This window comes from Antedon mediterranea, chromosome 1, assembly GCF_964355755.1.
Source record: "Antedon mediterranea chromosome 1, ecAntMedi1.1, whole genome shotgun sequence".
NCBI classification, from domain to species: Eukaryota; Metazoa; Echinodermata; class Crinoidea; order Comatulida; family Antedonidae; genus Antedon; species Antedon mediterranea.
This window is the reverse complement of record NC_092670.1, coordinates 32,482,775-32,497,221: the sequence shown is the minus strand read 5'-3', so window position 1 is coordinate 32,497,221 and position 14,447 is coordinate 32,482,775. Positions and strand designations below refer to the sequence as shown.

At 31.9% G+C, this 14,447-nt stretch overlaps 3 protein-coding genes across 6 annotated transcripts in view; 2 read left to right on the top strand and 1 right to left on the bottom strand.

Moving 5' to 3' along the window:
- The window catches only part of LOC140063690 (natural resistance-associated macrophage protein 2-like), an 82,055-nt gene that overhangs the window by 49,745 nt on the left and 17,863 nt on the right, over positions 1–14,447 (bottom strand). The window lies entirely within an intron of this gene.
- Positions 1,460–1,802, top strand: LOC140050688 (uncharacterized). The gene has a single exon (XM_072095807.1). It carries the CDS (start codon positions 1,473–1,475, stop codon positions 1,800–1,802), a length of 330 nt encoding a protein of 109 aa, XP_071951908.1. The 5' UTR covers positions 1,460–1,472.
- LOC140050672 (uncharacterized) lies at positions 2,782–3,706 on the top strand. Its single transcript, XM_072095806.1, has 2 exons — positions 2,782–2,815; positions 3,319–3,706. Exons 1-2 carry the CDS (start codon positions 2,782–2,784, stop codon positions 3,591–3,593), a joined length of 309 nt encoding a protein of 102 aa, XP_071951907.1. The 3' UTR covers positions 3,594–3,706.

Here is a 14,447-nt window from a genome sequence, read left to right as displayed (position 1 = left end):
TGATGATTGTAACAAATACAATCTAAAATTTGTAGTTTATAAACTTTAAATAACCTTTCTAACAACAATTGAAATTTGCGATATCTATACAATGACAGCTTTATTTCAATAATTATTTGTATTTAAAAAAAATTATTGTTAAACTTGATTATACTATATTTGATGTAAAATTGTTCATTATTTTTATTAAGTACAGTAATTTGAATGTAACTAATATACTAATGCAACAACATTAATACTGTATGTATAAATTGTTAGATATTATAATATAGACATTTTGAGAATAATAATTATATTAAAATATTTATTATTTTGGATTTAAATTTTATTATTTATATTACTAATGCAATACTTCTAATAAAACAAAAATTAAAGAAAATAAAATTATATTGTGTGGGTTTTGCTTAAGATGCTTGAACCGGTTTAAAATGACGCAAATAATGCTTGGCCTAAATAATGTTGTTTATTGTTACTACCACAAATCAGTTATATTTGTTAAGATGGCAACAGAGAACATGGCAATGGAAAAAATGACAACACAGAAGAGGGCAACAGACAAGGTGGCAACATAGAAGAAGGCAACAGACAAGATGGCCACATAGAAGATGGCAACATACAAGATGGCAACAGCCAAGATGGCAACATAGAAGATTGGCAACAGACAAGATGGCAACAGACAAGATGACAACATAAAAGAAGGCAACATAGAAGATGGTAAACATAGAAGAAGGTAAGAGAGAAGATGGCAACAGACAAGATGGCAACAGACTAGATGGCAACAGAGAAGATGGTAACAGACAAGATGGCAACATAGAAGATAGTAACATAGAAGATGATAACAGACAAGATGGCAACAGACAAGATGGTAACAAAGAGGATAGCAACATAGAAGATGACAATAGACAAGATGACAACAGACAAGATGGCAACAGACAAGATGGCAACATAGAAGATGGCCACAGACAAGATGGCAACAGATAAGATGGCAACATAGAAGATGGCAACAGACAAGATGGTAACATAGAAGGTGGCAACAGAAAAGATGGCAACAGACAAGATGGCAACAGACAAGATGGCAACATAGAAGATGGTAACATAAAATATGGCAACATAGAAGATGGCAACAGACAAGATGGCAACAGACAAGATGGTAACAGACAAGATGGCAACATAGAAGATAGATGGCAACATAGAAGATGGCAACATAGAAGATGGCAACAGACAAGATGGCAACAGAGAAGATGGCAACATAGAAGATGGCAACAGACAAGATGGCAACAGACAAGATGGTAACATAGAAGATGGCAACATAAAAGATGGCAACAGAGAAGATGACAACAGACAAGCTGGCAACATAGAAGATGGCAACATAGAAGATGGCAACAGACAAGATGGCAACATAACCGTAGGAGATGGCAACAACATAGAAGATGGTAACCGAGAAAATGGCAACATAGAAGATAACAGACAAGATGGCAACAGAGAAGGTTTGCAACAGACAAGATGGCAACAGAGAAGATGACAACAGACAAGATGGCAACATAGAAGATGGCAACAGGGAAGATGGCAACATAGAAGAAGGTAACAGAGAAGATGGCAACAGACAAGATGGCAACAGACAAGATGGCAACATAGAAGATGGCAACAGACAAGATGGTAACAGACAACATGGCAACAGACAAGATGGCAACATAGAAGATGGCAGGGTCATTCCATGTCAAAGCACCCAATGGGTTAAACCCTACTTTCTTCAAATTTGCTCAAATTTGGTTTTTGGGTTATTTTTACCTAAAAAAACCTGAAATTTTTAATTTGAGCACCCTACGACCAACGGTTTGCGCGCTGCGCGCCGTCGTTTCTTCGCGATTTTGCGCAAAATCGACGCGGCAGGCTATACTTAAATGACCGTATCTCCGTAACGTGTGGACCGATTTTGTTGACGGGTATCTTTGGAAAGCTAATTGTTAAAGCTATCCAAATCTTCCATTTACTTTTGAGATAGAACTATTTAAAAGATGTATAACTTATTCTATTCCATTTGACCTAGGATTTGACCTTGTGGGACAAATTTTTTTTAGATGAAATTTTGTGAAAATTATCTCCTACATGATATTTACATAATATAAAAAAATTGGAGATATATTATTTTTTGTTTGCTTTCTAGCTCATTTCAAAGTTGGCTTACTTCAACAATTCTGGTATTTCTATACAGTGTAGATGTATTGTCGACATTATATCACTACCAAATTTACCTCTTAATACTATGGGTGTCACTGTCAGATTATTTAAGACTATAACAATGCTTTAATTATATTTTCATGCTCCATACAAAATAATTATTACTTAGGTAAACATCTGTACACCAATTGACTACCCCATTTGGTTAGCCAAGGATGTACCATCAGTTTATGGCACTCTTTTCACACTTTCAAGCAAATTGAATCTTGAATTTTTTTTGTTTGATGATACAAACTTTGAAAACATTGATTGTTCTTTGCTGTTCATCATTATTTTACATTTTTGTTCATTGTATTTTGTTCACTTATTTCTTCACTCATAATTAGGCTATAATTACGTTATAAACGGCATGGACCGGGGTGACGATACGTGGGTTGGGGCAAGTAGGGTGCAGTCATTTCAAGTAAAAATACCACTTGCCCCGGTCCATGCCGTCTAGCTGCCATTTTATGCAATTTTAAAACGTTACTACCATTTTACGTTTTTGTAAAAAATGCAATATAACCACATAATTTATAAGGCTATAATTATGTTATAAACGGCATGGACCGGGGTGACGATACATTGGTTAGGGCAAGTAGTAGTAGTCAATGCATAAAATTACGACTTGCCCCAACCCATGTATCGTCACCCCGGTCCATGCCGTTTTATAACGTAATTATAGCCCTACAAATATATGTGGTTATATTGCATTTTTTTATAAAAATGTTAAAATTGTAGTAATGTTTTAAAATTGCATAAAATGGCAGCTAGACGGCATGGACCGGGGCAAGTGGTATTTTTCTGAAATGAGTGGACCCTACTTGCCCTAACCCATGTATCATCACCCCGGTCCATGCCGTTTATAATGTAATTATAGCCCTATATATCATGCATTTATATTGCATTTTTTATTTAAAAAATTTAAATTGTAGTAACGTTTTAAAATTGCATAAAATGGCAGCTAGACGGCATGGACCAGGGCAAGTGGTATTTTTATGCAATAACTGGACCCTACTTGCCCCAACCCATGTAACAGAGAAGAAGGCAACAGAGAAGATGGTAACATAGAAGCTAACAGACAAGATGGCAACATATAAGATGGCAACATAGAAGATGGCGACAGACCAGATGGTAACAGAGAAGATAATAACATAGAAGATGGCAACAGACAAGATGGCAACATAGAAGATGGTAACAGAGAAGATGGTAACATAGAAGATGGCAACATAGAAGATGACAACAGACAAGATGGCAACAGACAAGCTGGCAACATAGAAGATGGTAACAGAGAAGATGGCAACATAGAAGATGGAAACAGAGAAGATGGCAACATAGAAGATGACAATCAGACAAGATGGCAACATAGAAGATGACAACATAGAAGATGGCAACAGAGAAGATGCCAACATAGAAGATGGTAACAGAAATACAGTACCTCATTATTTTGTTTTTGAGTTATAAATCAAATTAATTTAAAATAAATACTGCCAAGCATAAATAATTATGTTTGATTTGATTTGATTAGTTTTATGTACAGTATATCTTGTACTGTATAATTATTTTGACTAACATCTTTCTTTGAAATGTATAAATGATAGAATAAATAGTTTTGTTATAATTATTACATAAACTCAACATTTTTGGAGAACAACTTTTAATATACAGTAATAATTACTATATACTAGAGGATACGCTCGCTTCGCTCACGTACCATCTAGCTCGCGCCCACAAATCGAAGTTTACGAATACACAGTAATTTCAGGGTAAAAAATGGCGATTTCAAATTGCTGTGTATCGCAGGAATATAAAACATTGTCGAATAAATAGACAATGATTTATGCAGTCAACTAAAATTAGTACCCTGGGAATTACTTCCGAAAGAGAAACACAATTTTTAATTTTTTGACTCATTTAAACAAACCCAATTTGTGTTTTGTATGTAACATTAAGATTGAGGGAAGGTATAAAGAAGAACCATTTTAAAATATATTCTTTATCCACTCAGCAACAAAATATTTTTTTCATGTTTTATAGGCCTATATATGATATTTTTTAAAGAAAATCGGCCTTTCTTCAATGTTATGATGCTGTAGTCGCGCTGTTCAACCGGTTTTCAGTCATTAAAAATAATTATCGTAGGAGGAGATAGGAAAATGCAAAGCATCCTCGTATTGTTGTGTACGGGTATATTTTAAGACGGACAACCATTAGACAGCGTATACCACGATCGGAAAACATCCCTATTTGGGGCAAATCGTTGAACCTAAATTTGTTTTAATTATCAATAACTAATTATCGAACTCAATTTAATTAGTAAACAGGGTTACATCAGGTGGTTAAAATCAGTACCGAAAGTATGAACCAACCATCGAGTAAAAATTCTAGAAATAACGCGCAATTTGACCAATTTTGCCCTTACGTAAATTTAGATAAACAGTGCCAGAAAGAGAGTGTCGGGAAACTACATTATTGTAGGTTGAATGAAAGGTTACTTTTACCCAATAACAAATTTATCGGACAAACAAATTAATGAAGATTTTATTTTAATTCAAATCAAATTCATGTTTGATATTCTTGAATAAAAAATATCTATTTTGTTCTAATCTGAATTGTTCACTAACTATACATTGTAGACATTCTGCATTCATGTATAATAGTGATAATCATTTAAAACACAGATCATTCTGGTACATTTGTTTAATTAATTAGGCTAAGTTATGACAATGTAATATAATTATTAATTACATAATATAAAATATGTACTACTTTTTATAGTATAAATATAACTTGTTTATCTTGACTTTGCAAGGATGTGGTTGGGTATGTCCGCCATATTTTTTCGATGAAAATAAAGATTGATTGATTAGTTCCTGAATGCAAAACCATGCAAGTTTTTGATAAATTTGTATCATACATTTGTTTTTATCTCATTTCCTAATATTGAAAAACATTTACACTAGTTACTGTACCTGTCTTAATTACAGCAGAAAGGAATATATACAGTACACAAAAGTACAAATGATGTCATTCCTCAAAGTCATAGTGGTCATCAGCTTGTTGATACTCATCAGATACAATATTGCAGAAGACCGTTTTCTACTGTATACTTATTATTTCAAGTACTCATATGGTGAATATCATTCTGGGTCAATTTTAGAATCCAATAAAACATACAACCTTCCAATGACAGAAGGTAAGGAACTGAAGTTAAAAACAATCCCATGCCAGCTATTCATATCTTTAAACGAAGAACAAGATAAAGGAATACACACATGCCAAGATGATGATTACAAATACTATCTGGTTCCTTCACAAAATGATAGAGTGCCTTCAAATCTTGACCGTGACAAATACTTAACCATTTGTAAAATAAAAAACATTATTGAGGAAGAAGAAGTAACATTTGCTTGTGAAATCAGGAAGGAAAATATGTGTCTATATTGGATCCACCCAACTGTGATTATAATCACAGTTGGGTGGATCCAAAGAGATCGCAGTATCTTAAGAAACTACAACAATAAAGGGAAGTTTGATATAACATTGAAAGCTTTTTATCCTGGAGAAGGGATATTCTTTTACTGTAATTTTGTTACTTTGTATTATTCTTATGTCTGCTACACATTAACTTTAGAGGTTAGAACAAAATTAATTGTAAACATCAAACCTTCACATATCACAGCTCTACAGTTTGGATACTACTGCTTTAAATGTGAAGCTACAGGTGGATCTGGCCAAAAGGTTTTTAACTGGACGCTAAATGGAGACAACTTGGTTGATGATGATGAATACTGCTTTACTGGATTGTCAGTTGGTAAATACACTATTAAGTGTCTTGCGAGTACTGATGCTCGGAATTCAAAGTCAAAGATAATAATTTATGTTAACTGACATTACAAACAAAACTGAAGTTTGTACAACAAACAATTACATATTATTTATTATATTGCTGATCGTAACAGTTGGCATACTGCTTCTTGCTGTACTCGTATTACTTTGTTTACTCAAAATAAAACATCAACATTCCCAAACTACAACACACAATACAGACACAAGACACGATAGCTACATTTCAAAAACATCTCTAAGCCAACAAACAGAAACAGGTGGCAAATCTTTGAAGAGCAGAAATAAAGAACTTGAAACATCTGAAAATAAAATATATTATAATATCAAAGATGATGAGCAACCTTCAACAAGTAAACACATGGAAGTAAAGAGAGCTAAGCAAGCATACCAAACAAATGAATCTCCAAAATCAATGAAGAAAGGAAAAGTTAAAAGTAAAATTGACCACGTTGAACTCTTTACAAATGAATGTTGCGGCTCTAGCTTGAACGAATCTCAAACAACAAAACAGAAGAAAGCAGAGGATGCAGTGGATGACTACATGACACCTATAGAGGAAAACAATGACGATGGCTACTCAGAAATAATATAATAATATTACAATAAACTTATATTCTGAATACAAGTAGATAAAAACATGTTTATCTTCAAGTTATTCAACATTCTATAAAGTACATATCAAGTATAAAAATATAATATGTAGACATGATGATGTCATATCACTACAATATTTGGCCATTTCACTACCATATTTGGGTACCACACACTTTTTTTTGTCAAACAGTGCAGACAAAGTCAGACAGTCAGACAGTATAACTTTCCTAGAATATTGTACCTAAAATGATAAGCATAGCAAATATAGATGTCCTGACAATAAGTTGATGATTGTAACAAATTTTTTTGTAGTTAATATTAAACTTTAAATAATTTTTTTTCTGAAAACAATTGAACTTTGCGATATTTATACAGTGACAGCTTTATTTCAATATTTGATTGTATTTTTTTGTTAATTATTGTTCTATTTGATGTAATTTTTTTCTTTTATTAATTAACTAATTTGCAAATTATTAATGCAGCAACATATAGCATTATATGTATAAGTTGTTGAGTATTTATAATATACACATATTGAGAATAATAATTGTACTAAAATATTTATTATTTTGTATTTTAATTTTATGTAAATGAGTTTGCTTCAATATTGATGTTTAATACCTATTTAAAATTGTAATTATTCAAACATTTACAAATAAGTAATATATACTGTAAATTGCTATAATAATTTGATAACAGTAATTATTACTAATGTAAAACTTCTAACAAAACAAAAATTAATAAAATATAACTATAATGTGTGGGTTTTGCCTTAAGATGCTTGGACAGGTTAATAAGACACAGTGAGCAAAGAATGCTTGGCTTAACCCTTGATGCTATAAAACCACAAAACATCTTTTGCATTCTAGAGGGCAGTATGAAATGCTGCAATTATTATAAATAATGTTGTTTATGTTTATTACTACCACAAATCAGTTACAGTATATTTGCAAAGAATGTACTGTATTTGTATTTAAACTGTTTAAAGATATATTGTCCCCCAAAAACATGAAAAATAAAGATTAGTTAAATCAGACTTTGAATAGGTTTAATTTGTAGTTTTAATATTTAAGTAAATCACTTCCATAGAAAAACCAAAAATCTATTTTTGCTTTAAATTCCAGTTTTTTTAAGGAAAATAATTTTTTTTTTCTATCCAATTTTTGGTCGAAGTCAATAACTATTATGCGACATTAAAATGGCATATTCAACAACAAAAATTGTAAAAAAATATTTTTCAGGGGGACAATACATCTTTAAATGATTGAGTCCGTTTATAGCTTACACAAGATAAGATAGCATAGATATCCCAGGAAAATGTTGCGCAAGATGATAAATATTAAATTAACAGATGAAGTGAGTAACGCTAAAATATGAGATAATAAACAAGAAGAATGGAGTAAAAACAGAGAAGACTAAAATTGTATGGAAGACACATAATTAGACTACCAGATGATACCCAAAACAAACGAGGAAGGAAACCAAAACGAAAATAACAAAGAAAGAAACAAAATGTAAACATTTACACAATATCAGACCACCTTATCCTAAACAGAAACAAGTGAAAACAAATAAGCGTAATTTCCGAGTGCCGGAAAACGTTAAGGCAAAGAAGAAATGTATGTCTTTTTTCATGAATAGAATTATGCCCAACATTTATGTAGAACCTTCATTTTACATATGATACAGGACCAAATGGCGTACTTAAAACATGGGATGGGTAAAATCCAGGTTGAACTAAAATTGACCTCCAAATATGTAGCTATATCAAATTCTTAAATATTTCATTTTGTTTGACAACCATTTTTAATAAATCAATGCATGCGACGTAACCAAATGATCACAGGATTAATCTCTAATGTTTTACCCGTATTAAACTTCATGTTGCAGTAACTATTTCTGTTTTTGAATATCATAAACCACATTTTAAGACATGCTGCTGATTAGTTCCTGATTACAAAACCTTACATATTTTGCAATCTGTTTTTATTTTATTTCCTTATTGCAAAACATTTACACTATCTACCACAGTTAAGAGCAGGAGTATCTACAGTACACTTAAAAGTACAAATGATGTCACTCTCTAATGTCATAACTCTAGTGGTCATCAGTGTGTTGATACTCATCAGATACAATATTGCAGAAGAAAGTTCTCTACCGTATCTACTGTATACTTATTATTTCAAGTATGATTCTGGCGAGCTTCATTCTGTGACAATCGTGAAATCAAGTAAAACATACAATCTACCACTGACAGAAGTAAAAGAGGAAAAGGAACTGAAGTTAAAAACAGTCAAATGTCAGCTATTCATATCTCTAAACGAAGGACCAGATAAAGGAATACACACATGCCAAGACGATGACCACAGATACTACTTGGTTCCTTCACAAAATGATAGAGTCCCTTCGAATCTTGACCATGACAAATGCTTAACAACTTGTAAAATAAAAAACATTATTGAGGGAGAAGAAGTAACATTTGCTTGTGAAATCAAGCAGGAAAATATGTGTCAAATCACAGTTGGATGGATCCAAAGGGATCGCAGCATCTTAAGAAAAAACAACACTAAAGGGAAGTTTGATATAACATTGAAAGGGTTTTATCCTGGAGAAGGGATATTCTTTTACTGTAATTATGTTACTTCACTTTATGGATATGTATGCTACACATTAACTTTAGAGGTTAGAACAAAATTAATTGTAAACATGAAACCGTCACATACTGCTGATAAAGACTTTGGATACTACTGCTTTAAATGTGAAGCTACAGGTGGTTCTTGCAAAAAGGTTTTCAACTGGACGCTAAATGGAGACAACTTGGTTGATGATGATGAATACTGCTTTACTGGATTGTCATTTGGTAAATACACTGTGAAGTGTCATGTGAGTACTGATGCTCAGAATGTCTTGCGTGAGATGGAATTCACAGTAAAAAATGATTCAACAACCAAGTTAATCAATGATGAAGATGATAATGGCAAGTTTAATTATATAATATTCACATTAGCTACAACAACCACAATACTACTATGTGTTGTAATTGTTTTACTTTACCTACAAAAAATAAACAAAAGTCCTCAACAGTCCATAGCACAGCAAAGAAATTATACAACTTTGCAAGGAATTTCTGGAGTGTCACAGACGCAAGCAGTCGCTGAGGATATTTACTATACAATTACTGATACAGAAGATGGTGCTAGGAATGACTATGTCAATACAGATGCCACTCAAGACAAAATATGTACAAATGCAAAAACTAACAAAATAGAAGATGGCAACAGACAAGAAAGTACCATAGCAGAAGATAACAGAAATGGTGACAAAGAAGATGGCAACAGAGGAGTTGACAACAAATGGGATGGCAACATAGGAGATGGCAGCAGAGGAAACGGCAACATAGGAGATGGTAACAGAGGAGTTGACAACATATGGGATGGCAACATAGGGGATGGCAACATAGGAGATGGCAACAGATAATATGGCAACAGAGGAGTTGACAACATATGGGATGGCAACAGAGGAAATGGCAACATAGCAGAGGATAACAGAAATGGTGACAAAAAAGATGGCAACAGAGGAGTTGACAACATATGGGATGGCAAAATAAGAGATGGCAACAGAGGGGATGGCAACATAGGAGATGGTAACAGAGAAGATGGCAACATAAAAGAGGGCAACATAAACAATGTTAACAGAGAAGATGCTAACAGAGGAAAGGGCAACACAGAAGATGGTAACAGAGGAAAGGGCAATGGAGAAGTTGGCAACAGAAATGGTGAAGCACCTCAGTACTTCGTTCTTGAATCTTAAATAAAACGTCTGGAACATTTACAATAATACATTAACATTTCTTTTTCTCTAAAGTACTCTTGTACGATTATGTTTACAGACAAGTTTATCTTAAAAGTAAATGAATTTGCTTAAAGTTTATAGAAGAAATTAAATTTCAAAACCAAAACAGTTTTCATGCAAATGACATACTTTTAGAAAAGGGTATCTGTACTAAAATGTTCATTAAGCATCAATGATAATTGTATAATAGTATTATAATAATCAGTACACAGTTGAGTTGTGGTGGGCAAGTAATTAGTATACTTCCAACAGAAAGAACCATGTTCATTTCCAGATATGAATCCTATTTCACAACTGAAAATGAGTAAAATCTGGTTGAAATAATATGGAGCAATAAAGTGGCATGGAAAGGACACTGCTGCTTAGTACAATCAGCTAATAACTGTTCATTCCACCATGTTTATAATGAATACAGGACTCGCCTTTACCTTTAGTGCCACAGGGAAGGGAAAATGGAATAGTGTAGTGAAAATTTAAATTTAATTAACTAATAAGACCATTCTACAGTATACCACTGCGTAAAGCTTTGTCTACACTATCAAACTTTATGTGTCAAAAAAATGTGATGTGCCCATATATGGACATGATGATGTTATATTACTACCATATTTAAGCATAGCACTACCATATATAGGCACATCAAACTTTTTTGACACATAAAGTTTGATAGTGTAGACAAGGCTTAAAGTTTCTAGAAGTTACGCATGATTTACTGAAATTTGCCATTTCATACATTTAATAAAGCAAATCTGTGCATGCCCAAAATTAAAATGAAATTGTAAACAAATTTGTTTTTTTAACGTGAATATTTATGGTATTAGAAGTATTGGTGAACCCATTTATGACTATTCAATTATAAATTATTGTAAACAACAATATAGAGTAGAAAAAGGAAATTAAGATAAAAATATTCTATAACTTGTCAATGTTACATTATAACATATTTTATTTCAATTTACAATACATATAGTTAATATAAATATAAATTACCAAATAATAACGAACTACATTCAATGTGTATGATTTTTTAGACACATTTTTGCACTGTATGTTTGAATATAATAATGCTATGTATTTTGTAAAATAGTTTTTAAGGATGATACATATTGCGACGTTTACTTTTATTTTGTACAGTACACAGAGGCTGCACTTTTACATAACTAATTTATACTAGTTTCATTAGCACTGTATACTTTCTAAATATTTAGCCATACTTTAGTTTTTGTTTAAAATGAAAAATAATGAATATAATAGTGTATAGTTCAATGTTGATCAAAAATAAAATCTCCAATATCAAAATGATTCTTTTTAATATAGTTATGTTGAATTCAAGGCACTCAATAAGGAAATTGTTATTTTTAGGAAAATCCAGGGTTGAGGAAATACAGTACATCATTTAAATGCTTGCTGTAATTATAATTAATCTACTTATTTTTGATATATTAACAAAATAAATCTTGTCTGTACACAGAGGTGAACAGCTGAGCAGATCATTCAGTACATCCGATTATTAATTGATTAAGCTAATATATATATTATATCTACTGCTTATAGTAATATACAGTAACTTGTTTATCTTGACTTTGCCTGGATGTGGGTGGTTAAATTAAATTTATTTTATTCTTATGAAATCAAGAATGAAAATATGTGTTTTTCTTTCAAGGTTAGATTAAATTAATTGTAGAAAAAATAAAATCTTCACATATAAATTAAAAGTATTAATGACAAAGTGTAACTTCATTTCTGACACCTCAAAAGTTAAAAAACATTGACATTGAATCTCTTTATAAAATCACCCTGGACAATGTTGGCATTCTTGCGGTCAAATCCGCTAAATGTCTTGGTGTCCATCTAGACAGAGGTCTCACCTGGAAATCACACATAAAAGATTTTGAAAAAAAAATTTCTAAAAGCCTTGGTATTGTCACGGGATAAGTTAAATGTATGTTTTTCAATTACGTTATAATCTTTTTACAATACAAGAGAAGATAATTAGTAAGGCGAAATGCAGAACACTCTTTATCTTTAAAAGTGGCAGTCTCTGATTGGATGCTCACTTGCACACGGTATCACTTTTTAATAAACATTCATTATTTGTATAATAATCAATTAGCTTCAAATAGTGCTGCACAAGCAAGATTTAAAGGTTAACAAAACATAAAAATATCAATTGTGTTTCTGTATTATGTATTTGATAAATCTTTAAACAGAGAGTTCATAAGTCGGCTTTCTTCTTGTATTTAGAAACTAGATTTTCTAATTAACTTTACACATTTTATTATTAATATTATTTCCTTATTGCAAATAAACCAAGCAAAACTAGTTTAGTAACATTGTATTTCCTTATTGTGAATGCATTTATTTGCGATTCTTCCACAAAAGCAAAAACATCAATCTCAATTTTATGTAATTGTCAAAAACAAGAAGGAATATCTGCAGCATAGAAATAAAGGTGGAGGCAAAATGTTAGTGATTCACGTCTTTATAATAGTAGTTTTCTGCTTGTTACTTTTCAGACATAACATTGCGGAAAACAGCACTTACTCTTTCATATCATACACAGAAGTAATTGTGACAATAGTAAAATCAAGTGAAACATACAAGAAGCCACAAACAGCAATTGAAGAGGATCTTAAAGGTGTTAAATGTGAGCTTTTCATATCTTTAAATGAGCAACAAGATAAAGGAATACACACATGTCAAGACGATGCGGGTAGGTACCATCTGGCTCCTTTACAGAACATAGATGCTGAATCTATGCCTTCCAAATGCCTAACAACTTGTGATATACCAAACATCATTGAGGGAGAGGAAGTAATATTTCCTTGTCAGATCATGACTGTGTGTAAAGTCACAATTGGATGGATTCAAAGAAATAACTACAACATACATCACTACAATGATTTGAAGTTTAATATGACTTTGAAAGGTTTTCATTCTGGAAAAGGCATATTCTTTTACTGTAGTTATTATGCTATTCAACTTGGATATTTCTGCTACACCTTTACTTTAGAAGTCAGAAAAAAATTAATTGTAAACATCAAACCTTCACATACAGCAGCTATAGACTTTGGCTACTACTGCTTTGAATGTCAAGCTACGGGTGGATCTGGCAAAAAAGTTTATAACTGGACATTAAATGGTGAATACTTGGCTGATCAATATAAATGGTGCTTTAATGGATTGTCAGCTGGTGGTAACATCATACAATGTGTTGTGACTACAGATACTCAGATTATCTCAAATATGGTAGAATTGGATTTAGCAAGTTATACAGAACCAGCAGATGGTACGGGTACAACTCATTTCACCACCTATTTTATTTTATTCATATTAACTGGCAGTGCCACACTACTTTTTGCCGTATTCATATTTCTTTATTGCATACGCAAGAAAAAACATGATGAATATTCTATCAGACATGATGATATTTCTATTTCTTCCAGAAGGCAAAAAACAGAAAATAAAAATAGAATATATTACACTAATAAAGGCAAAGAAGCTTCATGTATCCAATCTGAAAATGAAATTTATTACAGTATTAAAGATGACGATCAACCTTCAACCAGTAAACAGATGGAAGTAGTAATATCTCAAGCAAAAAATGAAATGTGTCATTTTAAGAAAAAAGACACAATAGTAAATGATCACATGTATTATAGCATTCACGATGATGATGATGATGATGATTATCAACCTTCGAAAAGTAGACCAACAGAAACAGTGAGAGACAATCAAGCAGATGATGAATCTTATAACTCTACAGTAGAACAACTTGAAGATGTATATTATTATAGCATTACATATGATGATGATGATCAACCTTCAACAAGTAGACAATCAGTATTAAGCAAAAAGCCACAAAATCATGAACATAAATCAATGAAAAAAAGAAAAATGAAAAAACCTTTTGGGCAGTTTACAAATTCTAATTG